A 26542-nucleotide genomic window follows, 5' to 3' on the forward strand; every position below is an offset into this window, starting at 1 on the left:
CTTTGAGTCTAAAAATGTTTTTAAAATGTTCCTATTGGCAGTGTAAATTTTGAAAACATTGCAGTGAGCGATTTCAGTAGAAACCCATTTAAATGTGTATTAAAGCTGATTCATTCTGTAAGGAGCGAAAAATAAAGGTTTTATCCAATCTAAGCATATTCCAAGTTTTTGTCATTTCTCTCCTCAACGACTTTTACAAAAAAATTCTTTTACCAAAAAGGTCTGATGGATGACCGTCAAGAAAATTTTCCTCAGCAGCAACCTCTTACCAAGGGAAAAGCCCTGGGAACGAGGTTGCCTCAGCAGCTCAGTAAATTGTGAAGGAAAGAGGAAATAAAACCAACTTGGGGATGAATTGGAGTGCATACTTCATCGAGTTTAAATTTTTTTGTTCTATTTTAGTGGCTGTTTTACATGAAATATCGATCGGATACCGTATCTAATTAGCACGGGCCGGTTGAGAAAATATGAAATTTCAGTTGAAATTTCCAGTTGTCTGTATTGGGAACGTCATGTAAATCAATGGCATCAACCAAACAAGCAAGCGATAAAGCTGACAAAATAAGGGAAAGAGAAACACGCCAGGCTTATGAAGAACACGAGATTTGCCCGAGGATCTCACATGGTTGGCTACGAAAACCTGAACAAAACAGCTTCTGAGTGAAAAGTAGTAGGACCTAATATAGACAATACGTCAGTAACGTCTCTCTTAGCGGCCGGGGCGGGTAATGGCAAAGAAGTGAGAAGGGTTATTTCTGGATTTGTAATTCACGATGTTGAGAATTTTTGGAAGGGAAGTGGGGGTTCGCTACGAAAATACTTGAGATTTTCTCGGTGAAGATTTTGGCCCATTGCACCCCCACGTGAATTTATATGCCTTTTTTTTTTTATTTTTCTTCTTTTTTTTTTTTTTTTTTTCCCCCCCCCCCCCGTCCCCCCCCCCCCTGGGGGGAACAAGCAAAAGGACGGAAAACAAATTGCCTCCTCGACTTTACACAAGGGTCTGACTGACGAACATTCTTCATAAGTGCCACTAGATCAGTACCCCTAAAGTCACAAGCAGCGCCAATGACTTTACCCGGGGGTTTGAATGTCAAATTTCCTCGAGATTTCCCCGAGGTTCTCATGCATGGTTGGCTACGAAACTTGAACAAAACAGCTTCTGCGTGAAAAGTTGACAGCTGGTCAGAAGCTCAGTGAGCTTTTAAAATGGCGAAGAATCGAAGTGTGAAGGATTATTTCTGTGTTTGAAATTCACGTTGGTGTTTTTTTTTTAGGGAAAGGGGGAGGGGGAGTTCCGATACAAAAAAACATGAGATTTTTTGGGTGAAGATTTTGACTCACTCGCACCTCAGTGTCAGTTTCAAACATGACTCCCCTGGGGTAACAAGCAAAATGGTGGAATGACAAATTGTCTCCTTGGCTTTCCACGAGGTTTTGAATGACGAACATTCTCCAAAAAATACCCCCAGGTCAGTACCCCTAGGGTCACAAGCAGCGCCACTGACTTCACCCCGGGGGTTTGAATGATAAATTTCCTCCCAAAAATTTTTAAATTGACAAACTGTGTCTGAGCATTAAATCTGATGCCTGAACTCTAGTGATCTCTGAAGAGCCTCACATACGAGAGACTAGGGTGCCATTAGTTCTCCCACTGTTGTGTTCATTCAGCAAGCAATTCTACTTTTAACAAGTTTAGGAATATACTAGGTCAGATTTCAGATTACGCTTGTTTATTTTCCAAGGTAATGACAATCAAGCTATTTGTTTAGAATATTAATCAGGGTAGCTGGCGCTGAACAACATATAAAGCGACCTAGTTTCGACGGGGATGGGGGAGGGACGGCAGCGAATGCGAGCGTACTCCTCCCATACACGCCATGGCCACCGTAATCGCGACTTATATTCTTGTCGTGCGACTGCTACGCAGCTAAAAGGGTACATGAGGTTTATTTTAGCGAAATTCAAGAGAGCATAGCTTTCTAAAGGCGTTCGGGCCCAATGACCAAAACTGTCCGGCTGAAGTAACGCATACAGTTCCGAAAAACACGGCAGAAACACTTTTTTTTTTATTTTTGTTTTTGTTTTTTTGCCTACCCGTCCATCTGGTAGGTTCGATTTCCACCGCTCTCTCGAGTCCGGCCTTCGTTCGAGCGCGGGCTCATTTAACTGCGGCTAGCAATCGAACCTATCCATTTGTCTGGTGAGTTGATGAATCGCTTGTGCATCGACGTTTCCTGCGTTCCTTTTCAGCAAACATTCCTTATCGTTCAGTGTGGCCTTGAAGTGAGCGCATTATGTATATTTGCGACCACTTAACCATTAAAGTACAAACACAGGACAACCAGGTTCTCGACACGGGGTTATCTGTGGCACAAGCAGCTCTCATTTAGGTACAATGGGCTTGCGGAGTTCGTTAGTCAGCCAGACACCAATTGTCAACAGCGACAGGGCTCCAGCTTGATGGCTGGCAGCTAGATGGGTTGGAACATAGTACAACAGTGTGGCAATACCAAGGCTGACCTGGAATTAAAACGTTTTAAAAATTAACCATCAGTTAAACTCTGCTCTGAGCTCTAACTGAGCTTGCAGTTTTCGACGTTTATATTGCTTAGCAACATGGCATAATTCGATGACGTCAACCTGATGTAACAACTCTTGAGAAGGTACCTCGCGACCTACCCCGGGCCAAACGAGGATGAGAGTTAATGTGAGCTCAAACTTTCACTCTCGTTTGGCAAGGAACTCTCATGCACTCTCATCGACTTTGAATGTGCTCAAATGTTCACGAGAGTCGATGAGAGTTTGACGGACTCTCGTTCTCGTTTGGCCCGAGTTGCTGATAGCTGATGAGAGTTGACGAAACGTCTTCAATTCGTATCCTCGTGAAGGGCATTAATCAATCGGCGAAAACGCTACTCGGAAAAAAATCCGAGTTCTTCCGACAGGAATGAAGCCCATGACTTTTAGGACATTGGTCGGACGATCTAAGATCATCTAACACTTGAGCTATAGTTACAGGAGACTCTTGGAAAACGATTGGAACCAATCGGAGCCAATCGTAAACAATCGGAAACTCTGCACTTTGGTAATGAAGAACAGTGCAACTCTCGTTAATACGGCCACCTCGTTATTACGGCAAGGGCCAAATTCTAAAATCCCAACATGTATAATGCTGTATAATTTTACCCCGGCCACTCGAACCAAATACCCATTTTTAATCCAGTTATGTTTAATTTTCCATCATGTTGTATACGTGCTAATTGAATCTTCATTAGTTTTTAATTACTGTATATCTGCAGTCGAGATGATTATTAAAGAACAGTTGTTTAGAGGGGCAATTGTTACGTCACTTGGAGTAGACCACGGGTGTAGACCAGTTATGAAATTTAACCCTACCCCGTTAATACGGCCAAATTTCCATGGCCCGTTGGTGGCCGTATTAACGGGGTTCCACTGTATTGTTCAACGGTTGAACTAAAGACACGCCAGTCTTTTTAACTTACAGAAAGAAGGCAACGAGGATGAAATTCTTCACAGTGTAAATAATAAAATGACGAGTTAATTTTAATTTACCGCACCTGTAAAGCAGACATTCCCAGCAAACAATTCAAGGCTATATGGGCTCTTCCCGGCAGTGTCAGCGGCCTCGCAAGTAGAAATAAGATCGCGATGGAAGATATTGTGGTTGATCCCTGCAACAACAACAATTCAGAAGTTGAGTGATCACAGTTTCCTTTAAAGCGCTCTTTCGCCGGTTGTCAAGCAATCTTGGAGGTAGGATTGTCAGGCAAAATACGAGGATAGCATTGTTGCATCATCCTCGAAGACTCAGGGACAGTTAGTCCGCGCGACACGAAGTAAACCGAGCAGAAAAAATATCAGAGCGGACGGAAGTTTAGAATGCAACGAGCGAGAGAGCTCCCTGGCAACACTGGTAGAATTGTTTTGGTTACAGAAACACTCAACAACCATTGAAAATAGTGAAAGGTATATTTTAACTGCCTTGGAATACTGCAAAAACAGTCAGACATTTCAGAGATAACCCCTTTCTCAGTGTTTGTTGATGTCTCAAAGACAAACACTTGAGTTTACGAACTCAAGCTTACTTTTGCACAGGCTTTTAGCCAGGATTTAAAAAGTGGGAGTCCAAAATTTTTAAAAGGCTTGACTTTGTCTCCATAGGAGGGACTGAGGATCATGCAAGGTTTTTTCTCCAGTTATGAATGCTAAGGTATCTAAAGATTTCCAAATTTGCTAAAAAAAAACCCTCCGTATACAGTTATTCATATTTTAATTTTCTATGAAAAGTGGCCGTCCGTAGGACTCCTGGACTCCCACCTGGCTAAAAGCCTGCTTTTGCCTAAGCACGAGCATCAGTGTTTGTGTTTCAGACAACCAAACACTCAGAGACGCTAGTGGAATATCAATTTCTCGCGAGGGGCGACTTGTCCAACTTGAAGGATTTTGAATCAAGTTACTCCCAAAAGAAAAAGGTATCAATTATTAAGGGGCGGTCCCTCTGCGAGCGCGTGACTTTGCTAGCGGGAGTCACATGCGGGAGTCACGCGAGTTTCGGTTTCTCCCGGCTCAAGACGTGACATACCTAAATTGCGCGTCGAAGGACTTTGCGAAAGTCTAGGTGAAATCGAGCAAGACAAGAACTGAGTGCGCAAGGCCAATGTTGATTATAGAGTTCTGCATAAAGTGTACGAGCTACATTGTAAACGATGATAACTCACCAGAATCCTGTGAACAAACTGGACTGTAGTTGGGTTTTCAAAGAAGTTTTTCCACTTTGGCTCAAGAGCGAACAAATCAGTTGGAATCCAGCGGTCAGCCATCTTGGGAAAAGAGTTGTAAAGAAGACCAGCGTCCAGGCCTGCAACAAACGCACCTGTGGGGAGAGGGGTGGAGTTAGCAAACAAAAAGACAGCATAACCACTTCTAAATCTTTAATACTTGGTCTTGTAAACTAATCTTTGACACATCACGATCTACCGGTATTTACAATGAAAGTCTTTTTTCTTTTCCTTTTTCTCAATTTTATTTGCAATTATCTTTAATCGTATAGTCTAATATGTTACGTGTTATGAGACAAATGATAAAACAGTAGAATCCCGATTTTTCGAACCCTCAGCTTTCGAACTTTCGATTTCTCGAACCAGTTTTCGTTTCCCTTGGTACTTCTTTAAATTACCCCCGAGGCCGCGCGGAAGGTACACGCGAAGAGGTATACATGTTGGGAGAAAGCAACTTGCGTTTTGCACGTGATAATAATAATAATAATAATAATAATAATAATAATAATAATAATAATAATAATAATAATAATAATAATAATAATAATAATTAATATTTTTTTTTAAAATAAACACTTTAACCATCAAAAGAAACAAGATGACTACGAAAAGAACTTATATAAAATTTTTACATAATAATAAAAACAGTGAAAAATGTAGAAAAATAATAATAATAATAATAATAATAATAATAATAATAATAATAAGAGAACAAGAACATCAAGAACTAAAAATTATGCTAAAAATCTAACAATCTAAAATTACAAAATTTAGTTAAAACTACGCTATAATATAAAAACTAGGTAAAAATTACTCTAATTTAATGACGAAATTGATATAAAAGAATTAACTAAAAGGTAAAATGATCTAAATGGAAACACGTGATCACGTTTACGTGCTCTGCTGGAATCCTTCGAAGCCTGTGCACAAATCAGTATCACACCTAAGGATAGTAGCGGGACTCTTATTCGATATATGCTTCCGTAGCCTCTAACGCAGACGTTCTTTTGGCTCGTCACGCAATCATTGGGGAGGAAAGATTGCCTGACGAGCCAAAAGAATGTCTGCGTAGGAGGCTATGCTTCCGAGACCGGAGTAAAGAAAATGCAATTTTGCAGGCCACAACTGAAAATGTCAAGCACATTCACCCAGCTGCTGTGTCACTTACCTGACACGGCAGTGAATCCTATAAATCCCTTGCAAGTATGAGCAAACATTCTAAACCGTCTTAATTGTGGTGTCATGACATACTACAATGAAACAAAGTGAAAATTTCGTAGGTTAAGATCAAATACTGAGAACAACTTTGTAGTGATGAAAAATCCCTGCATCTCTTTGGTCACTGTAAGTCGAGAAAGGCAGTTTATTATGTTCAGAGAACTTTCAGCCTGGTTTTCACAAGCAACGCAGGCACAAGCACAGACGCAAGCACAACAGCACTTATTTCACTGTGAAAACGGCCTCGACATAATCACTAGGATCAATGTTTTTTCCTTTTCTTGTGTTTGCGTTTGCGTTATGCCGTATGAACAAAATATAACGAAGCACAAGGAAATTAACGACGTTTGGCCGTGTCTGCCCAATAAAGCACTCGTTCAAGATTCCCCCTGTCTGAGCATTTGAGCCTTGTTTCTAGTAAACATCGTGTTCTTACGCTTATACTTATGCTTATGTCGACTTTCCTTTTCACTTGGCATTAACTACTTAACTGGCACTTGTGCTTGCGTCGCAAGTGAAAACCAGGCTTTACCATGCGGTTTTCTTGAACACATCTTTCTATATATTTTCAGACACACAAAATTCCTTTCGATTACAAGCTTTTGATAATTTAAGCTTCCCCTCTCTGAAAATACACCCACCCAAATCAGAACAAAATATATTGCATAGCAAAATCAGTTGCATCACTTACTCTTGGTCGAGGAATGAACTGACTCAGTCCACACCATATCAGACCTGCATACAAAGCAAAGGCCAATGAAAGATGAGCTGCAAGTCGATACTGACTGACTCGGGGAATCTCTGTCTTGCTGATTAGCTTCTCATCAAGCCCACTCTTCACCATGTACCAACCTAACAAACCCTATAATCAGGGCAATGCATGGTTAGAAATGACACCATATTTTTTTGATACTTTGATAATATATTAAACTTCTATTTCTGTATTTTTTTGGATATAAACATCAATGAAATACTAGGAAATCTTTTGCATGCCCAAAAAATCACATCTTCACACGTGAGAATAACATGTTATCATCACATGTGAATATATCAATTCCAAACCGTTTTTGAGGAGTTTACCAAGTTTCTTTTTTTGCTAAATGAACCAAGTTTTACTTGATATTAAGTCGAAACATCTTTGGCTCTTCCTCGGCAATCTTTGGTAATCTTTGGAAGTTTTCAGAAAACTTCATGAAATGTTCGGAAAGGCATTGTACGACCTTCAGACAACATGTATTTGAAAATCTTCGGAAATCTTGAGAATATCCTCAATTAACAGAATAATACATGGTTGCTTGGTGCGCTCACTCGTAAGATATCGATTTGAACACAAGAAGATAAATTTCATATCTCCAAGCAACCATGGTATACTATATCCTCTAATCTTAAACCTTATTCAGTGTTTACCTGGCACATTATCAGCGCTCCAAACACTCCCACCCTGATCTTCAGTCCTTTATTAAACCATCCCTTGTACCAGAAGTACGCAGCAGGAAGGTAGAACAGTGCCCCAACCATACGACCCCACATCCTGTGAGTATACTCCATGTACCAGATCCACTTGAATTGTGTGAGAGTGATTCCTTGGTTTGCACTATGAGAAAAATATATTTGATTTAAGTTCATGTGTACAGAGTTGTGGAAAGTGCAGTGGCTTTTTGATTAGCACAGTGTGTGTGTGGTGAGGGGGGCCGGGGGGAGGGGGGGGAGGACAGGGAGTTCTAAAACTCTTGCCCCCCACACCTTTTACTCCCGCTTCCCCTACCGTTCTGTATGTTCCCTCCTCTTTGTCTTATATCTTTTGCGAAATTTAACGACCTGTTGAAACATTTTGCTTGTTTTCTCCTGGTTCCTGCCAACTTGTAATCCTCCTTCCCACCCTCTCTTCTCCCACCTCCTGCCTCCTTTTTCCCCAGGCTCCTGCCCGCCTGTCCCCCACCCCCACTGGCTACCAGCCATTGTCTATGCCAAGACACTTTGCCTCACTTAGCCTTTGTGCACAGACTGTTTTGCGTTACTTTTCCAATGCAGAAAGGAATAGGAAACACCTGCACTCTAACTGTCACAGTGCCCTCTGGGCCTGTCTACTTGGAACTCACAACAAATTATTTCTTGCAAAAGGTAGACATACGCTGGGCTAAAGGTGTATAAGAAAACAATGCCATAAGAATTATTTCTACTTACAGTTGAATCCGGATAACTCGAACCTTCAAGGGAAATTGAAAAAGGTTTGGGATATTGGCAGTTTGAGTTATCAAGGGTAGAATTAGTAAGAAAATGACCTGGAGGGGAATCGTAAAAAGTTTGAGTTAGCGGGAGGTTTGAGGTACTGAGGAATCGAGTTATCGGGATCAACTGTAAAATCTTTATCTGAAGTTATAAAAACAGACTTTCCTCCCTCTGTAAAAAATGTTGTGTATAACTAAGTATTATAATGCCACATCAAAGGCATGCAAAGGCTAACATCTACATCACAGCATTCTTAATTACAAAAACGCTACGCTAACGCAGCCCTTTGCGCGCATTTTATGTCTAAAATGTTAACATTTAATAATATTCCTCTGTCTAACTTACTATTTATATTCAGGATATTTCTGATATTTCTCAAATTCCTTCTCCCACTCTTCTTGTGTCCTGGGTGGCTTCATTCCTTTGATAAGATGCCAGTCCACCATCGACAGACCAGATTCTGTAAGTCTTGTGATTCCTCCCAGTACTACAGAGCCAATCACCATTCCAGCACAGCCAAAGAACCAGTAACCTAAGAAATAAATTTAGAGGATGAAAATATGATTTTAAACTTAAGACGAGTTCTGTATTACAGCTAACCTGTGATCAGGCCTTCTTTTTTTATCATGGTGGGAGGAAACTAAGATAAAAAAGGAACGCCTGATACATCTATTTGCCGAGTCGTCTGCCGCCCCCTAATTAAAGTATCTGTCAAATGAATAGGAATGTTGGCGATGTTATCAGATATTACGCAATGTTCTTTGCCAGAGGAAATTCCATTGTCTAGAGTTTCATTTACGTGTGATTAGCATAATTCCAATAAAATACTAAATTGGCTTTTATTCAGGTAACAGTGTCATTCAATCATAAGATTAAATTAAAAAAAAAAACCACCAGCTTGTTAAGAGGGTGATAAATGGGGTCTAGATCACTTATCATTAAAAATGTAATTTAATAGCCATTTATGATTGATGAAGGAAAAAAAGGCCTTTCATGGATCACAAAAAGCCAATTACCCTCAGTGACATTTCACAGGAAATTTAAACATATCCGGTACAAGGAATTTCACAAATCATGTGGCATATAAAGGCTTTTCACAGATCACAAGAAAACCCTTCACCACCCTCTGTTGAGTACTTCAGGTGTATTTCAGACCTATTCTTCACACAGGGAGAAACACACATGATGTCACAAATATTGAAACACCTACCTGTAATTTTGGTTGCTCTAGGTGAGATTTCAGCTGTTGCAGGTGCCGCTGAGGCCTCAGTGGTAAGGAACTTTCTACATCCCTTTGATAAACTTGAGACCTTTGTATAATGCTAGAAAAGGATGTTTAAAATGTTAGAAATTGATGCTCGAGTTTTGATATTAATTTCAATAGCGGTTTTGGTTAAATCCGCCTCAGTTAAGGCCCAGTAGCTCATCTGCAGGCCAATGCTTATCCCAGTTTCTATAGCATTAAGCAACTCAGAGTATGTTTACTCTCCGTGGATGGGATGATAGCCTGTCATAGATTTACCCCTAGCATTAAATTCAATCATCATGACCCCAGCTGCAGGGGTGAACCCTCCTCCAGGGGGTGGGAATGCTCTTCATCTCCCTTAGGGGTGCAAATTTCGGATTTTTCCCTTAGGGTGTCCTGGGTAAAAAACCAATATTTTGAGCCATAATGGTCTTGTTTAGGGTTGCACACAAAGAAATATCCAAATTTGTTTGTTTTTTTTATAAATTCTATACTTAGTTTTTTGGTATCTTTTAGGGGTCAAGAAAAGCTTGAGCCACACCCAGATTGATCTCTTTTAGGGGTTGTTTTCAAAATTTCTGATGAGCATCCCCACCCCTTTCATATACATTAGGAGTCCCCCCCCCCCCCCCCGGACTGAAACCCAGACTGCTCTATTTGGAGTCCAGAGAACTAGCCATTATACCAACATACAGTACCTCACATTTATAAATATTGTTTACAAGAAGAAAATTATTCAGCTTACAGATATGTTACTTCTTATCCAGGCAAACAGTTTTTGTGACTTGTCTTTGCTGTGACGGCTCCACACGGCTGCACTCTTTAGTGAGAAAGACCTTTGACATGTCTTGAAAAGAGCAATGAATGGAAAATTAACCATATAATTATTCTAGGCTATTAAAGTTAAATATTCAAACACCAGTTATTTTAATTTTGGCATCCTTTAGCAGGGAACCCTTATGAAGGGAGTGAGCTAAAACATGCAGAAATAGAGGAAGTCATTCCCCTTTCTGGGGACCTCCCTCCCAGGGAATTTGACTGCAAATAGATGCAAAGATATCAATGAGTATATATGATTCGAAGTGAAAGTAATGTATCAGTCAATTCCAAGCGAGATCTCCCCCCCCCCCCTCCCGGGCAACCCCCAGGCATTTGACAGCTACTGAGACCCAGATAGTGGGGAATTTGATCCAACAGAAGCCCGGATGGTCAGGCATTTGACCGTCTACAAAATGTGTCATAAACTATAAAACGCTAGCGAGCTCAAGCGTGTGAAGTTAGTATTTGGTTACGTTAATGTAAAGTAGTTTCAACGTATCTTTTCTTGTTAAGATTGGCTGATTAATAGGGAATGAGTGTCCGTTTAGACCAAGGTTTAACAAGAACACCCAACTCACAATGACATTTCAGCCCCGACCGGTGGGGCATTTAACCATGCAACTGGGCCACATAGTGGGGAATTTTATTGCCTGGGGGGGGGGGGGGCATGATCTCGCTTGGAATTGACTGATGAATAATCACACACGGGAAAGAAATATTAGTAAAAAAAAACGGCGTACTGGTATTGTCCTTGCATTCCAGGACCCGAGGTCTTTCTATTTACAGCCCTTGGCTTGCTTCCACTTAGTCATAACAATTTGATGTTATGTAATATCAGAAATCAATAGCTGTTTCAATTTACTAAGAACTCATGAAAATGATAGCCAGAAAGAAATAAAATAGTTAATACTGTACTAGTTTCAAGGTTTGAGAAGATTTGCTTTAAATTCGATGTCAAAGCTTACTTCCCTTCTAGCTGAAGCATCGTTTTGATTGATGTTGGATCTTGGATAAGTTGGGTCTAAGCAAAATTTCACTGCGCTACTAAAATACAATGAAATTAATTACTTACCGTTTGTCTTGTGAGAACATTTAAAGTACTCAGGCTTCTGAAAGGGCAGCCCACAGTTCGGATCATTGTAGTCTCCTTGTAAAAATTTATACGTGACAAGGAAAAACCAAAACGTGCAGTGTTTTTTCTGAGAAATCATCAAAGTCGGGAACTGGGTCGAACTTAAATCTTACATGAAGTAGCTTCCTTCAACAGGTAAACCTGCTGGATAAACTGAACTGTGGGCTCATCATTCACTCGATGGTTGATTTCCAAGATCTGATATTTCCAATAGAAATTTAATATTCAACGTCATTTTTCTCTAGTTTTAGAGAAAGTTTGTCCGTCTCATTGTATGACAAGTTTTCTTTCCTTGTTTTTACGTAAAATATTCAAGCCACATGTTACAAAATTAAGATATTTAGCTGCGCTTCTAGACAAGATGGCGGACAACAGCACGTGCAAGGTTGAGGAGATTTCTTCAATGAATTGTCCCAAGACTTCTGAGGACAGTGGCAGTCTGAAAAGATCCCTGCATGATGACATCAAGGTGGAAGACGATACCCCAAACAAGAAACTGAAAATAGAACTTGGCGATAAGGTATGTTCAATCTTCCATTTTGCCCTGACTTTTAATAAGCTTACATGTAGCTGAGCTCCAACATGGTGTGCGACAAATGCAGACTGCAGACTGGCCCTCAGACTTGCGCCCTGGTTAGCCTGAGTAAAGCTCCGTTTAAACTGTTTACAGTTATGGTATCACAACATTTACTGGAAACAATTTTGCAAGTCTACAGGTCAGCAGTCTGCATTAATTTGTTGGGCAGGTAGGGTACTGCCTGAAATCATATGCACATCGGTTGTGGGTTTGACAAGGCAGACATACGGGTAGTGCATGTGGCTTGCCTGTGTGTTGACCTTGGGAGGAATGAGTGAAGCACAAGACGAAACCGAGACAAAACCGAGGGAATCACACATACCTTCATAATTGCTCTGCATTGTTAGGTATTAGACAACGACACTCAAGAGATTTGATTGGAAACCTTAATGAAAAAAAGAAAACGAAATATTGGGAAAAAACATCTTGATCCTGCCACCTGTGGGGCAGGCACAAGAGCGACACGGGAGCGACATAACCCCAACACGTAAGCAGTGTACATGTAGCCGCAGGGTAGCGGCAAAGCCGCGACAGCGAGCGGAAGCATGCTAAACTTTAATAATGATCTTAATTTTATTCACAGGCAGCTGAGGATAGCAAACAAGAGAATGCAATTTCTCCTCCTAAAATTAGAAAGAAGAAGTGCGCCTTGCTGTTGTGTTACTGTGGGGCAGGCTACAATGGAATGCAAATGTAAGTACATCATATAACACACAGATTTTCCTGAGTATTTTATCGTTATCCAACTCTGTTTAGTGCAGTACAAATAACGTAAAAACTGTGACCATGCCATGATCCTCTTTAGGTAACTGTATTTTTGCCTTTATTGCTTGATTGTTCAGCAGAAACAGTCTTAATTGTCAAGGCATGTCAGTTTAGTCTAGCATATAAAGCTGTGATCTTCCTCACACAGTGTATCTGTGACAATGTCCACTTCCATAGTTGTGACACAACTTTGTATGAACTGGAGTTTGTGTTTTGTTGTTGTGGACAAGAGAAATCAGCAGCCCTAATCTTTGCCAGGCAGTGTTTTATTCAGTAACTGTCTGGTGACAAGACGGGCGACATATTTCTTATTTTTTTCAAGTGAGATAACTTTCTGGGGATAAATTAAAGGAGGCTACAGTATGCTTAGTGCTTTAAGCTAAATGTTTTCAAGATTAACCAATTTGCAATGTTCTTTTAAATAGACCCCAAAATGACAATTTTGGTTTATAATTAATAAACTTATAATAATAATTAATAAACTTATATTGTGCAGGTATTAACTACTGATTTTCACCTGTGCATTACAATATTTGTAAAAATTGAAACTTCTAAAAATAAGCCCTTAAAATATTAAAATATTGAAATACATCTTTTTTGAAAATTCTGGTTGCCTGAATGGTAGTGATTTTTTAAGGCAGGACACCTCACATGCAGGTCACTTAAAAATGAAAGGGATATTACAGCTGGACACCATAAGCCTTATTCAAGTTCACTGTTTGATGAACATTCCAACTTTTTACTTGCTATGGTGACCAAAACACTTATAGCTTGAAGTGCTGATGATGTACTTAAAAATCTATATATTATTTATTTATATTTTGTTAATTTATTTGTTGTTATTATTATTACCGTATTTTCTCGATGAAACGCCGGACCCCGATTAAACGCCGAGTCAAAATTGCTAGTTTTAAAATAAACGCCGGGGGCGTTTGTTCGAGGTCCCGGCGTTATTTGAGGAAGCTAACAAGTAAATATATTCTGTTTGTCACAAATCTCGATTGCAACATAAACTATCCAATCTGTAATAGTGCACCTTTGGGAAATAATCACCTTTTGATACCCAGGGACACTTTTCGGGGTAGAACGAAGAGAAAAATGTCCCGCCTTGACAAAATGCCTCTTGGTCTCGAAGATCGGTAACAATAAATCAATCTGAAAAATTGGCAGAAATTCCTGTCCGTTAATAAACGCCGGGCCCCGATAAACGCCGGCTTCAAATAAACGCCGGGTTCACGAAGTCAAGTTTGAAATAAACGCCGGGGGCGTTTATTTGAGAAAATACGGTATTTTTTATCTTAAGTAATCCAGGAGTAAAAACTATTGAAGACGAACTGATTAATGCATTGTACAAGGCTGAGGCGATAACTGAAGATGGAAAAGACTGCTTAGGAAAGGTTTGTGTTGGTACACCCTCGTACTGATAACTTCTTGCTCACTGGAGCAAGCTCATAACAAAAAAACCCAGTGCATCTCAAAATACACCAATCACAGCTATTGAAAACCAACCATTCACAGCCGAGCGTCATGCTTTATCACATGTAAACACTCCAGTGGCTTACAGTGCGGCTACTATACCGGGGTCACCCAGACAAAGTTAGCTTCAGCCAATAAAAAATGTCGAGTACAGAACAAAGAAATTTCAACTTCTTTGTTCGCCACGAACAATCGATACAAACTTTGGCTGTATGGCGGCGCTGAATTTTCAATTAATTTCAATTTCATCCATTTTGAACTTGAGTGGTTGTGACAGCAACATTTGGAAGGTAAATATTAGCGATGTTTATTTAAGAGAAGTTCGAAACTGTGTAAAAACGGGGAAAGAAACGACCGTATCGTCTGTGTCAATGGTGCGTGGCGGAGTTCGCTCGTGACAATTTCAAGTTTTATCTACGGCATCAACTGGAGTTTTGGTAGCTGTACCATTTGGAAAATAAATACATGTGATGCTAGCGAAGGAAGACATTCTGCGCTGTATAACGTACCAGTGAAAGTGGCGATGCCAACATTTTTTTGTCGTTTGAGTAAATAAAAATAGAATTTCAATTTGTTCACTCGTGAAGCTTATGTTTTTGGGTGTTTATTCAAGCTAGCTGAATTGCCGAAACTTTCGGATGTATAAGGCCGATACGCTTTCGGTGGAACTCAACGATCGGACATCGCAGAAAACTAAATTTATCACGCTGGTAATATTAATGTGCTTCGTTGTTTGCAAATACGCCACGCACTTTGCCTAACCTATGACCGTCGCGTTATGATGCCGTAGAGAAAACTTGAAATTGTCACGAGCGAACTCCGCCACGCACCATTGACACAGACGATACGGTCATTTCTTTCCCCGTTTTTACACAGTTTCAAACTTCTCTTACATAAACATCGCTAATATTTACCTTCCAAATGTTGCTGTCACAACCACTCAAGTTCAAAACGGATGAAATTGAAATTAATTAAAAATTCAGTGCCGCCATACGGCCAAAGTTTGTATCGATCTGTTTTCGTGGCGAACGAAGAAGTTGAAATTTCTTTGTTCTGTACTCGACATTTCATTGGCTGAAGCTAAAAATGTAGAAATCTTTTGTTTCAGTTCTGCTTTGTGATTGGTTAACTTTGTCTGGGTGACCCCGGTTACAGTAGCCACACTGTAATGAAGACGAGTCATATGCAGTTAAAATATTATGGTTCTCACCACAAGTGACTACATATAATAGTTCTTGATTTCACTTTACAAAAAAACAAAAGCCCCATTTATGACAGGATAAAGGACAAAATTTTAAGTGCTGAACATAGCAGCCATTTAATTCCAAGCAGGCAAGATTATTAATAGTATATCGTGTCCACCAAGTTAGCTAACCACAGTGCACCATGCACTAGCCATATGATAAATAACGATTGCTGACATAACTCTTTATAATAGTAAGAGTACATTATACATGGCATTCTTGTTTTATAACATGCAAGTACTAACCTATTTACAGAGTTAAGACACTTACTGGTCAGGAATGCTTTTTATTTTTATCTTAGATGGCCTTTCAGCGATGTGCCAGAACTGACAAAGGTGTTTCAGCAGCAAGACAAGTTGTGTCTTTAAAGATAAGCATCACTATTATAATAATTGTTTTTAATATACTGACTGGGTAATTTTAATAATTATTTTGTTTTAATTATTAAAAGTTAAACCATGTAACACTAATTAGAAAATAAACTACGGAATGTACAATTTTCATTCAAAGGTAAAATTGGTAAGTCTCAGTTCTTGGAATCCAAAATTCATAGCATCAACTAAAAAATAAATTTCTTCATCTTAGAGCATAGCTTCTCTTCTTAGATTGAAGGCTTGTTCATAACAGATCATCTCCCAATTTTTTTGTCAACTTACTTCAAAATAATTCCACTCAACAGCACCAGTGTCAATGAAGCTCTAAGGTCACCCAACCTCAGTCCTGTTCTTTTGTTTGGGATTAGTCTAGCCTCAGTAGGTGTCTATTGCTCTTTCACAATATGTATTTCTTACCCGGCTCATTCACTGTACTAACATCATTTTTTCCCTTCTTTGTGCAAATGGTACCAAATCAAAGTCTTTTACCAAAGATCAACGAACATCTTCCTCCTGACATCAGAGTTATTGGTGAGTCATTTTACACAAAACAGTGTTTGAACTTTTTGGGGTGTAGCCTAGTAAGAAAACCAGTTTCTCGTTGCCTGCTTGATCTGATTCTTCCCTGTGGAAGAGATGTTGCTGTCCGCTCCCCTCCCCACTGGCCACCCACTTTTTGAAAAGGAAATGGCTGACAAAAACATTCCCATTGAAGTGACATGAAAAAACACTGGAATGTGATTGGGTTATTTCAAACAGCATGTCAAAAGACGACGTCAAAAGATGGATGTTGAACGATCGCCACTATGCACACACCACTGAAAGCGGGTATACAAGCCTAATTTGACCATCTTCTTAGCTACAAAACAGCACCCCATTAAAAGTTATGTACCACCACCAGTGACCAAATTAAGACTATTCAACTCAAATGTAAAGACAATGCTTCTCTATGGCTCCGAAAGCTGGAAAACAACACAGGACGTAGTTAAAAAGTTGAGGGTTTTTATCCACAAGTGCCTCCGTATATATTGGGAATAAGATGGCCACAAAAAATATCCAACCTGGAAGTACGAAACATCTGTAAACAAGAGGACATCATGGTGAGCTTAACCCGCAGGAAATGGAGTTGGATTGGGCATGTATTGAGGAAGGACTCCGGCGATGTGGCTAAAGAAGGTTTATTCTGGACACCAGAGGGAAAGCGAGCACGGGGAAGGCCTAGAACAACCTGGCGAAGGTCGGCCGAGAAAGAACTTAAGTCCCTGCACCTGACCTGGAATGGGATCCGGAAGGCGGCACAAGACCGCTCCCGCTGGAGAGAGACTGTAGAGGCCTTATGCGTCCAATGGCGCGATAAGGATGATGATGATGATGATGACCACCACCAGTGTGTGACATGTCTGAGGTTCAACTCAAAAAATTTCACAATGAGTGACATTGCTCCACTGAGAATTTTCGTAGTGTTTCTAACTGGCTGTTGTTTGGTTTGTAACTTTTATGCAAGTAGCAACCAACCAGAAACACAGCATGGTTCTCGTTAGATATAGAGCTACATCATCAGCTAAACCTCAGATGTCTCCATCCGGCATGGAAGATGAGCTGATCTGTGTTTCTGATGGTTGCAGTGCAGTGTAGAAGTGTATTCATCAAGTAATGATTCTTACTAAGCTTTATACCATTTCTTCTTTTTGTAGCAATGAAAAGGACAACTAGAGGCTTTGATGCTAAATCTAATTGCTCAGGAAGGACTTATGAGTATCTTACTCCCACATTTGCTTTTGCAAAAGATTATGTAAGTCGTAGTCTGTACATCCAGAAATTTTCTGATATACCGGTGGATTGAAAATAGACTTATAGTTAACATGAAGTTGACTGTTTCATGTATAATTTATTCAGACTCTGGAAAAGAAGGAAATAATTAAAGCTACGACCAACTAACCTTTTACAATTCTGACACATGCATTGGTTTTGTCTGATTATGAAAATTTTTCAAACAAATTATGAATTTTCACCAGTGCAATCTGTCTCATCCAACCACAAGCTTAATCATTATTAGTAAATTAAATGAATAAATGCCCAATAGTGAATAAATAAATATTACATAAATTAATACAGTGAATGATGTCATACAACAGGTGAAATCCCATGCTTGTAGCATCTTTTATTCTTTAGGCGCATAAATAAAAAAGTATAATCACACAACAGAAAGTGCTTTCAATTGGGATCATCTGGCACAGGATCAAATTAAAGAAACAAGATCAGTTGGATCATGGTGGCTGCATCAAAGGAACCGACGAGTCGTTGCCCATAGTAAATTCATAGTTTCCTCTGATGAACCATGATCTGACTGATCTTGGATCCGTTCAATTCCTGATCAGGATTATCTTAAAGAAATGCACACTATGATTTTATTCAAATATCATTGTGATGAAGAAGTTATAATTACTCACTAAATTATTTGTAAGTTTAATCGTACATTCGTGTAATATGGCATAGGAGGCGTGGTGGCCTTATGGTTAGTGTGCTGGATCCAGATTGAGTGGTCCGGGTTCAAGTCCTGGCCTGGGTCATGGTGTTGTGTTCTTGGCAAGGCGCTTTACTCTCATTGTACCTCTCTCCACCCAGGTGTATATGGGTACCGGCAAAGTAATGCTGGGGGATAACCATATGATGGACTTGCATCCCATCTAGGGGGGAGTAGCAATACTCCTAGTCACTTCATGCTACAGAAACCTGGATAAGCTCTGGCAGTATGGGCCACTAGGCTGGGATGCAGACCTTACCTCTGTAATAATGTATGGCCAATGAAAAAAGATCACATGCATTCACTTTCCATGTAGTAATTTCTCAGTTTATTTGTCTTTACAGCAAACGACTTCAAACTACAGAGTTACTGGTAAGGAAATAATTGCTTTTAAGCAGCATGTTAGGTTTCAGCTTTTCTCCTTTGGTCTACTTCACAAGAAACTCCTTGAATTGTTTTAAGTCATGTGAAGTTTCCTTCTTCATGTCCGGATTTTGCTGCCCCTTAGTCAACAATTTTAAGTCAGCTTCAAGGCATTAAATTTTTCTCACCATCTTTCAACCGACAATTGGCAAAGTTTGACAGCCATTCAGCCGTACAATAGCGGGAAATGATGTCATTAATATCCTCACTAGTGAGGATATGGAAAATACATTTGTATTTCACTGTGGTCCCAGATGTAATTTCGTATGAATTTTATCAGTGGAATATTTTCCAGTAAAACACTCATTAGACTTTGAGCCCAAGTAGATTGAGCAATATTCAACTAGGCACAGCTGAGTTGATTATGACTCATAGAAAACAAGGGCACTTTCTCGTCCAAAACTAATCTCAAAATTTTGATTTGTGCGCATGCCTGAGGTCAACTAAAATGCTGTCAAATGCGATGCTTGTGGAAATAAATACATACTGTCATGCTGCCAAGGCGGTTTCCTGTAGTTTGGAGCAGATTTACACAAAACTGTCAATGTCAAAACTGTCCAAAAAATTATGCTTTTTTCATAAATCTCCAGGTGCCAGTGGGTCAATATGTAATTTATTTTTTTTAACAGAAGAGAAACTTGAAGAAGTCAATACCGTTCTTTCAAAATTCATTGGCACACACAATTATCATAATTTTACTTCAGGCAAGTGAGTGAATAAATATTACTGTTACTGAGTTCTAAAAGTGAAATTCAGTATCTGCATGTTCCTTGTCAAGCTTAATTTGTCTTTCTGATGTTATAAGTGTCCATGTTTTGGTTTAATTTTACTCTTGGTACAATCTGGTATTTTCTTTTGTTTTATATTCATAATCATAATTATGTTGTACACCAGAACAAAGAAAAATACCCAATTGTACCAAGGGTAAAATTGAACCACAACATATGCTATCCCTCTTCCTCTCAACCACTGTTTTCAAGAGTAACACTGGGTATACACATCTACCCCCGTAATAGATTTGTATAGGAGGGGGGTGAATAGGGGTATGCAAATCCGCCGATCCGTCATAATTTAATGACCGAATCCGTCGATCCGTTGTAATTTAATGACCAAATCCGTCGATCCGTTAAAAAAGGTCTAACTTTCGAATCCAAATTTTATTTGTTGCCAGGATTTGAAAAAAAAGCATCTGGAGTTGTTTTGTGTTGGCTAAGAAGCAATCAGTATTTTACCATATTAACGATAAACTTAAAACTACTACCTCTACATTAGAAATCTGTTGTTGATCCTACAATCCTACAATTTCCATACTGCGTGACATTTAGTAAGTCTTGCGCTTGACCAAAAAACAAAAAGTAAAACAAAGCAAAGCATTTCTGTGGATCGTTGAGATCCGCGATCCGAACTTTCTTGCAAGCAAAATCCAAAATCCGGGCCCAAAAATTGGATGGAACCGCGATCCGCTTCAATTGCAGGATCCGCAAATCCGTTAAAAATTTTGCTCTGAATCCGAAATCCGGGGGAAAATATTCTCAAAATCCGTCGATCCGTTTTCCTATTCACCCCCCCCCCCCCGTATAGCAATACAGTAGAACTCCACCATCTCATATTCACTTACAGCAGATTCAGGTTGAGCGTTTATCGGTCTGAGTTGTTTTATTGGTTGTCATGGTTGATTGATAGCATTGTGAGGCAAAATGCCAGACATTGATAGAGGGAAATGACAATGTTCTTTCTGGGAAAAGTACATTGTAACTCGTCCAGCAACTATTACTAGAAGAGGTATTCGTGTTTTGGATCTTATTGCTGGTTTTCACTGTCACGCAATCAAAAAATAAATTCGAAACCATTCAACTAAAGAAGCTATGAATTTCAAGTATTATAGACGATAAATAGATAAACAATTTCTCCAAGTTTGAGGTCTGTGCGGTGTACCGTTCGTGAGTTATTTGCCGAACCTTTCCACGCAAATTTATAAAGCTTAGTATGGAGATGCCATAACTGTGTCCTTCCGAGGGACACAAATATGGCCGCCGTGATGTCAGAGAAACCATCTGGAACTCAATTCTGTTTACAACAGCGGCAATCTTGGGCTCATGAGCTAGTACAGTTTCACATAAACACCACTTATTATATCTGAAATGTTCAATCTGCTGAAAATGGAAAGGAAAGGCCTTTTTTCAAACAAAACAGCTTTGTCACGGCACTCAGCTTGATGTCACATACGACCGAGAACTCAAATATTCAAAATGCTCTGTTTAAAAAACGAAAGACACTATCGATCTGGAAATTTGCAAAAAGATATATTTTTAGTTTATCTTTCGCCTAATGACAACGAAAATTCAGTAGGCCTAGTGAATTTTGATTTCAGAATTTTATGACGTAACATGAAAACCAAGAATTAATCTTCAATCACCATAATAAGATCCAAGACACAAATACCTATTCTAGTAATAGTCGTTGGACGAGTGACGGCATACTTTTTTTACAGAAAGAACCTGGTCATTTCCACCTAGCAACGTCTGTCATTTTGCCTAGCAATGCAATCAATCAACCGTGACAACAAACTCGACAACTAAAACCGATAAACGCTGAACCTGATTATGAATCCGCTGTATCTTGAACTTCCAGCTGTCTCAAAAAAAAAGTAATTTCCCTTGGAAATTTTTTTCAATAATTTGCTGCAAAAATAACCCTGCTATATTTTTTAACTTAGTTAACTCGTACTCCGACCATCTTAAACAGTTTTCAGTTGCCTGTAACCTATGTTGAACCTTGACTAACCTGCAGTATCTCAAACTGTGATGACTAATTAAAAGTTATTACTATTTAATAGATAGATAGAGATAGATAGACAACTTTATTTTACTTTATTGTACATGGATAGAACACACAACATTACATGTAATGTTAACAAAAGTAAGAGAAGAGAAGAACATTTATGCACAGCAAGCTAAAGGTTAAAAAAAAACCTGCACAAACACAAGACAAAAAAAATTGAGCTCAGAAAACACCATGTACCAACCACATTTCCAACCTCACTATTCCTGGTCAAAAATTTTCATTTCCCTTTGGCCTTTGCTTATTTTTGACTGTGTGTTCCTTGCAGGAGATTTAACGATGCCAGTGCTATGAGATATATAATGAAGTTTAAGGTAACACTGTTATTAACAATTTATGTCACACATTTATCAGCACTTGGCTACATACTTTCTGCAGTAGCCTTTTTCCAATAATGGTGGGTTGCAAGCTGCAGCTGTAATTTGTTCTTCTGTTTTCCAGTGTGGAAAGCCATTTGAAGAAGACGGTAAAGAATTTATCACAATTGCAGTCAAAGGGCAGAGTTTTATGTTGCATCAGATCAGAAAAATGATAGGTAAGCAGTTAAAAGGGCAGTATCATGAGAATTCTTTTAAGATTTTGTGTAAACTCATTTAACTGTTATAGAATTGTGAGGGTGCACTCTGTGATCAACAAAATCAACTTTGAACAATAAAGAGCGGCATAAATTCATTTTACAAGGTGTGAATAAAATTAATGTAATCAATGGTTTTAAGTGATTTTTTCCAAGTAACACTGTCAAGGGCGCTACTGTCCTATCCCTCCGTAACCAAACCACCTTTTGACAATTTTCATGACGTGGTTTAGGCCCTGGCCGGCTTTTTTTCGCGTTAGTACATTTCGTTTTAGCAATGCCAGGCTACTATTAGTGGATTTCTTATTAATATCAACAGCTTCATTGCATTTTCAAGTAGCACTTATTCATGGTGACACTGTCCCTTTAAATGCTACGTGACACCTGGCACATCTTGTGGAAATTTACATGTAGCCTAATTTTCTGAGTCCTTCACTTGTAACTGTTTCAATATTCCACCGTCTTTTTCTTTAAAAATGGACGAGTAATCAGGATAGACATAATAACAAATAAAAAAAGAGCATTCTCTGGTTAAAAACTTGGAAATTATGAGCTTTCAGATGGGTCTATCATGGGGCGAAGCGCAAGCCAAAGCTCAGTAAATGCTGGAATCACCTCCCCCTTAAGTTACGCACCTCTTCATCTTAAATATCCTTAGGAATGCTGTATAAATATTTTAAATTAAGTCAGCTCAAGAATATTTTTTACTCCTTTTAGATATATTTTAATTTTTTTATATTTACCTTTGATCAATACTGTAATATTTTATTACTTACTTTCGATATTAGTTTACTATTTATAGATTATTGTTTATAGTAGATCTTATTTTTTGCAGAGAGGGCCACAAATTATTATTGTAAAACTATTACGTGTAACCCTCTATAAATAAAGTTTTGATTGATTGATTGATTGATTGATTGGGTGGTGAAGTATTATTGCAGCCTTATGTCCCTGACGGGACGAAGAGGTTGAGTGAGTGAGTGAGTGAGTTGCCAGTCTGCATTCTTTGACAAATAATTAATTAAAATTGCGAACATTCACGTTTTTTATTTATGTTTTTGTCAAAGATGGCAGACTGGCAATTGAAAGCTCGTAAGTAAGTAAGTTTTTTAACCAGAGAACGTTATGTTATGAAGTCTGTATATCCCTAATGCTTAGTTTGTGTAACTTTTTTGTGTTTTTCTACCCTAGTAAAAATTTGAATTTCCTTTTTTGAGTAGCCAAATTTCAAAATGCTTTATCTCCAAAACAAAGCACTTTGCAAAGACAAAAAATCACAATTAATTTGTGACACTGATGTCCAAAATGTGCTGAAAGAACAGCCTTGCAAACTATGTGAAAACTATCAACATGTAAAAAGGTTCTTTTTATTCAAGACTACTTTCCTTTGTACTGTTTTTAAGGTCTTGCACTGGCAATTGTCCGTGGAGTCGCACCTTTGAGTACAATAGAACTGTGCAGGAAGGAGAAGAAGGTATGGCTCACATTTTAGTCATGTTTTGTTTGAATGGTTTGAAATTTTTTTATCGTTTTATCCGTTCTCAACCTAACACTTCACATGTTCCAACCTCACTATGAGTGCCAACTGGCTGAGTTCTTCATACAACAATAACGTTTGTTCTGACTATAACAAAAATTAGATCATTGTACTGACACTTGATTCGGTTGAAAAGAGACAAAAATTCGTTAAAGAGACAAAAATTCGTTAAACTCCAGCTCTGTAAAATGGACACCTTCATTATACGGTCACTCTTATAAAAGAGTTTCGATTGTATTTGTGTCATTTGTAACAGATGATTGTGTTGTTCTCATCAGGTGGATATACCCAAAGCACCTCCAGTAGGACTTTTTCTTGATGAGGTAATTAAGCGCCATGTGAAGTTTTTATGCATGTACAATAATTATGGTCAAAACTCAGGTACAGTGATTCAACTCCTAGACGCGCTTTGTAAACAGCCAACTGGTCTGCCTTGTGCCAGTTGGAATTTTAAGCCATGCTATGTTCATTTAAATATTTGCTTTTTCTGTTTGAGTTGCATGCTTGGAAACTAGCTATCTTAAAGCTAAGTGCCTGACCACTATAAACAGACATTTACAACATTCTTTGATTTATATAAAAAAAGAAGAGCAAATTGCTTTTAGTATATTTCAGCTATGCACAGTAAATTCGTATTGTTGTTTGTAAATACAGTGTTGAAATTACTGACTGATCACACGGGTAAATTATATAGTGTGCACCTCATCTGAACGTAATTTCAAACATTTTGCATAAGCAAACGCTCTTATGACTATCCGAACCGTTATTTTTACAGTTCTTGAATAACACGATCTGTTGTTATTCTGTGCCTTATCACATCCCACTGTTTATGGAGGAGAAGGAATAAGAATCCGTCCCGAAAAATCACCTTCTCTTCGAAAGGCGCGCTGCTTTGAGCTTTTAAAAGTAAAACAAATCGGCATTATGACATTATGGTAGCCAACTGGTTAGCCTTCCGATAGTTTGAACTCTTTAACATTATTGCTTTCTGCAGTGTAAACTACCCCTTATTACAGGGATCACAACTTGCAGTGCTTTTAAGTAAGGTTAATTAACCTACATTTCTTTAGGTCCACTTTGAAGCTTACAACCGTCGCTATGGAGATGATGGGATACACGAGACCATGGAATGGCACGAAAACGAGGTAAGCCGCAGTGACGTCATTATAAGTGACGTCATGATGTAAGGAGTTAGACGTTTCCTTGGAAACGCAGAAGCGAATTTTACAGTATTGACTATCAATACAAGTCATACACTTGTGTGTAACTTTAAGTATTTTTAAATATATTTTTTTATCCTTCCAGTTTTTTGACATTATGTACCAGTATTATGTATATAGTAGTCATCTTGTAACTCACAAAACGATCCATGCGTTAAGCTTACAAGAAAAGAAATTTAGTTGCACAATTTTGGGTAGACAGGGGCGTAGCCAGCTTTCTGAAGAGTTGTAGGCCTGGCCGCTTCTAGGTAGGGGGGGGGGGGGGGGGGTGGTGTTATCCTACCGATTAAGAACCTTGCTCGAGAATGGGCCAACTTTCACTCATAGCTAAATATATAAACGCACTTGTCTTAACACATACCTTTCACTCGGCTACTCCAGAAGCCTCCCGAGTTTCTACTTGCTTGAGACTTGACCAGCAAAGGGTTGTTTGCGAGACTGCTTTAGTTTGAATTGTTCTCTACTGTACAATTTAAAAAATACGAGCGGGCTAAAAAAAATGTAGGCCCGAGCCTACGGGCCTATAGGCTAGCTACTCCCCTGGTAGAGATTGTGAAAATAGGAAGTGGATAGCAATCGGTTATGTAGATTTAAATTGAGGTACACAGTTGAAGGAGGATGAAAGATATTGCTTCACTAGTTATAGCTTATTGCTGACTTTTTCGACTGTTTTATTTCAGGAGGAAATACAACAGTTTAAAGACCAGTATATCTACAAACACATCATAGAAACTGAAGCAAGAGAACATGTGTATCCTTTACATATTATGATGCTAACTGCCTCATTCAAGGGGTCAACACTTGTTGCAAAAGTTCGATAGTGCATTGCGTTATGAGTTACCTCATGGTCTATGCTTCCATCGCTATAGCTCCCGACCAGTGAGCGCACGAAAATTTTTTCAGTGATTTTAAAACTGTTAAAAATTATTTAATTACGCTTGCGCCATGAATCGCGTCCTGTCAATCGATAGACGCGTACGCGTGTAAATGTTCCTAAGTCATGTCTTAGGCCTGTCCCTGTCGTAAGCTTATGGCATGTAAGAAGGTCTTACCGTGTAAATCGACCCTAACAAAGACATTTATGTCGACTGTCGTTTGTTCTAAATATCAGCTAGATAACTGAGTCTTCAGCAGTCACTTCTATGTTTGATATAGCTCACTAAACTTTCAGGTAAGCGCAAATTAGACAGCTGCTGTGTTCCTTGACTTGATTGCAGAATGATGAGGTGGTTGAAAACTTTGCCAGATCACTCCTATACTGACGAGAGAATGGAGGAGATTCACTCTAAACCCACTGGCGAGAACGGCGCCAAGCAAGAGACGAGAGTAGATACCGACAAAGCTGCAAGCTCTGATGATCCCTCCTGTCCAGGGGGGAGTGGTGATACAAAACAAGTTACCGAGGGTGGGGAGAGTGACAAGAACGAACAATCTGAGCGATTAGAAGATGTTAGTGCAGGATTGTAACGTTATTGAAGAGAAAGACAAAACTGGTTTTTTAACTATTAAAAGAAATTTTTTTCTGGATGTTTTTTATTTTT

The 26542-nt window shown here is 39.0% G+C and overlaps 2 protein-coding genes across 2 annotated transcripts; one reads left to right on the top strand and one right to left on the bottom strand.

The window, feature by feature from the left end:
* Positions 1-1716: 1716 nt before the first annotated feature.
* Positions 1717-11534, bottom strand: LOC144642687 (heme A synthase COX15-like). The gene is made up of 10 exons (XM_078501715.1): positions 11387-11534; positions 10241-10342; positions 9460-9571; positions 8595-8781; positions 7428-7614; positions 6712-6882; positions 5971-6052; positions 4743-4897; positions 3582-3695; positions 1717-2523 (listed from the first exon to the last, which is right to left on the bottom strand). The coding sequence occupies exons 1-10, from the start codon at positions 11450-11452 to the stop codon at positions 2386-2388; spliced, it is 1314 nt and encodes a 437-aa protein (XP_078357841.1). The 5' UTR covers positions 11453-11534; the 3' UTR covers positions 1717-2385.
* Positions 11535-11612: 78 nt separating this feature from the next.
* On the top strand, positions 11613-26528 carry LOC144642681 (pseudouridylate synthase 1 homolog). Its single transcript, XM_078501707.1, has 15 exons — positions 11613-11966; positions 12607-12716; positions 14092-14185; positions 15810-15878; positions 16347-16413; positions 17577-17674; positions 18751-18778; positions 19459-19537; positions 21939-21984; positions 22112-22205; positions 23648-23718; positions 24060-24104; positions 24852-24926; positions 25682-25752; positions 26219-26528. The coding sequence occupies exons 1-15, from the start codon at positions 11721-11723 to the stop codon at positions 26466-26468; spliced, it is 1443 nt and encodes a 480-aa protein (XP_078357833.1). The 5' UTR covers positions 11613-11720; the 3' UTR covers positions 26469-26528.
* The last annotated feature ends 14 nt before the right edge of the window (positions 26529-26542 follow it).

The sequence above is a fragment of the Oculina patagonica genome, chromosome 2 (genome assembly GCF_052425735.1).
Source record: "Oculina patagonica isolate OP01 chromosome 2, crgOcupat, whole genome shotgun sequence".
Classification (NCBI taxonomy): Eukaryota; Metazoa; Cnidaria; class Anthozoa; order Scleractinia; family Oculinidae; genus Oculina; species Oculina patagonica.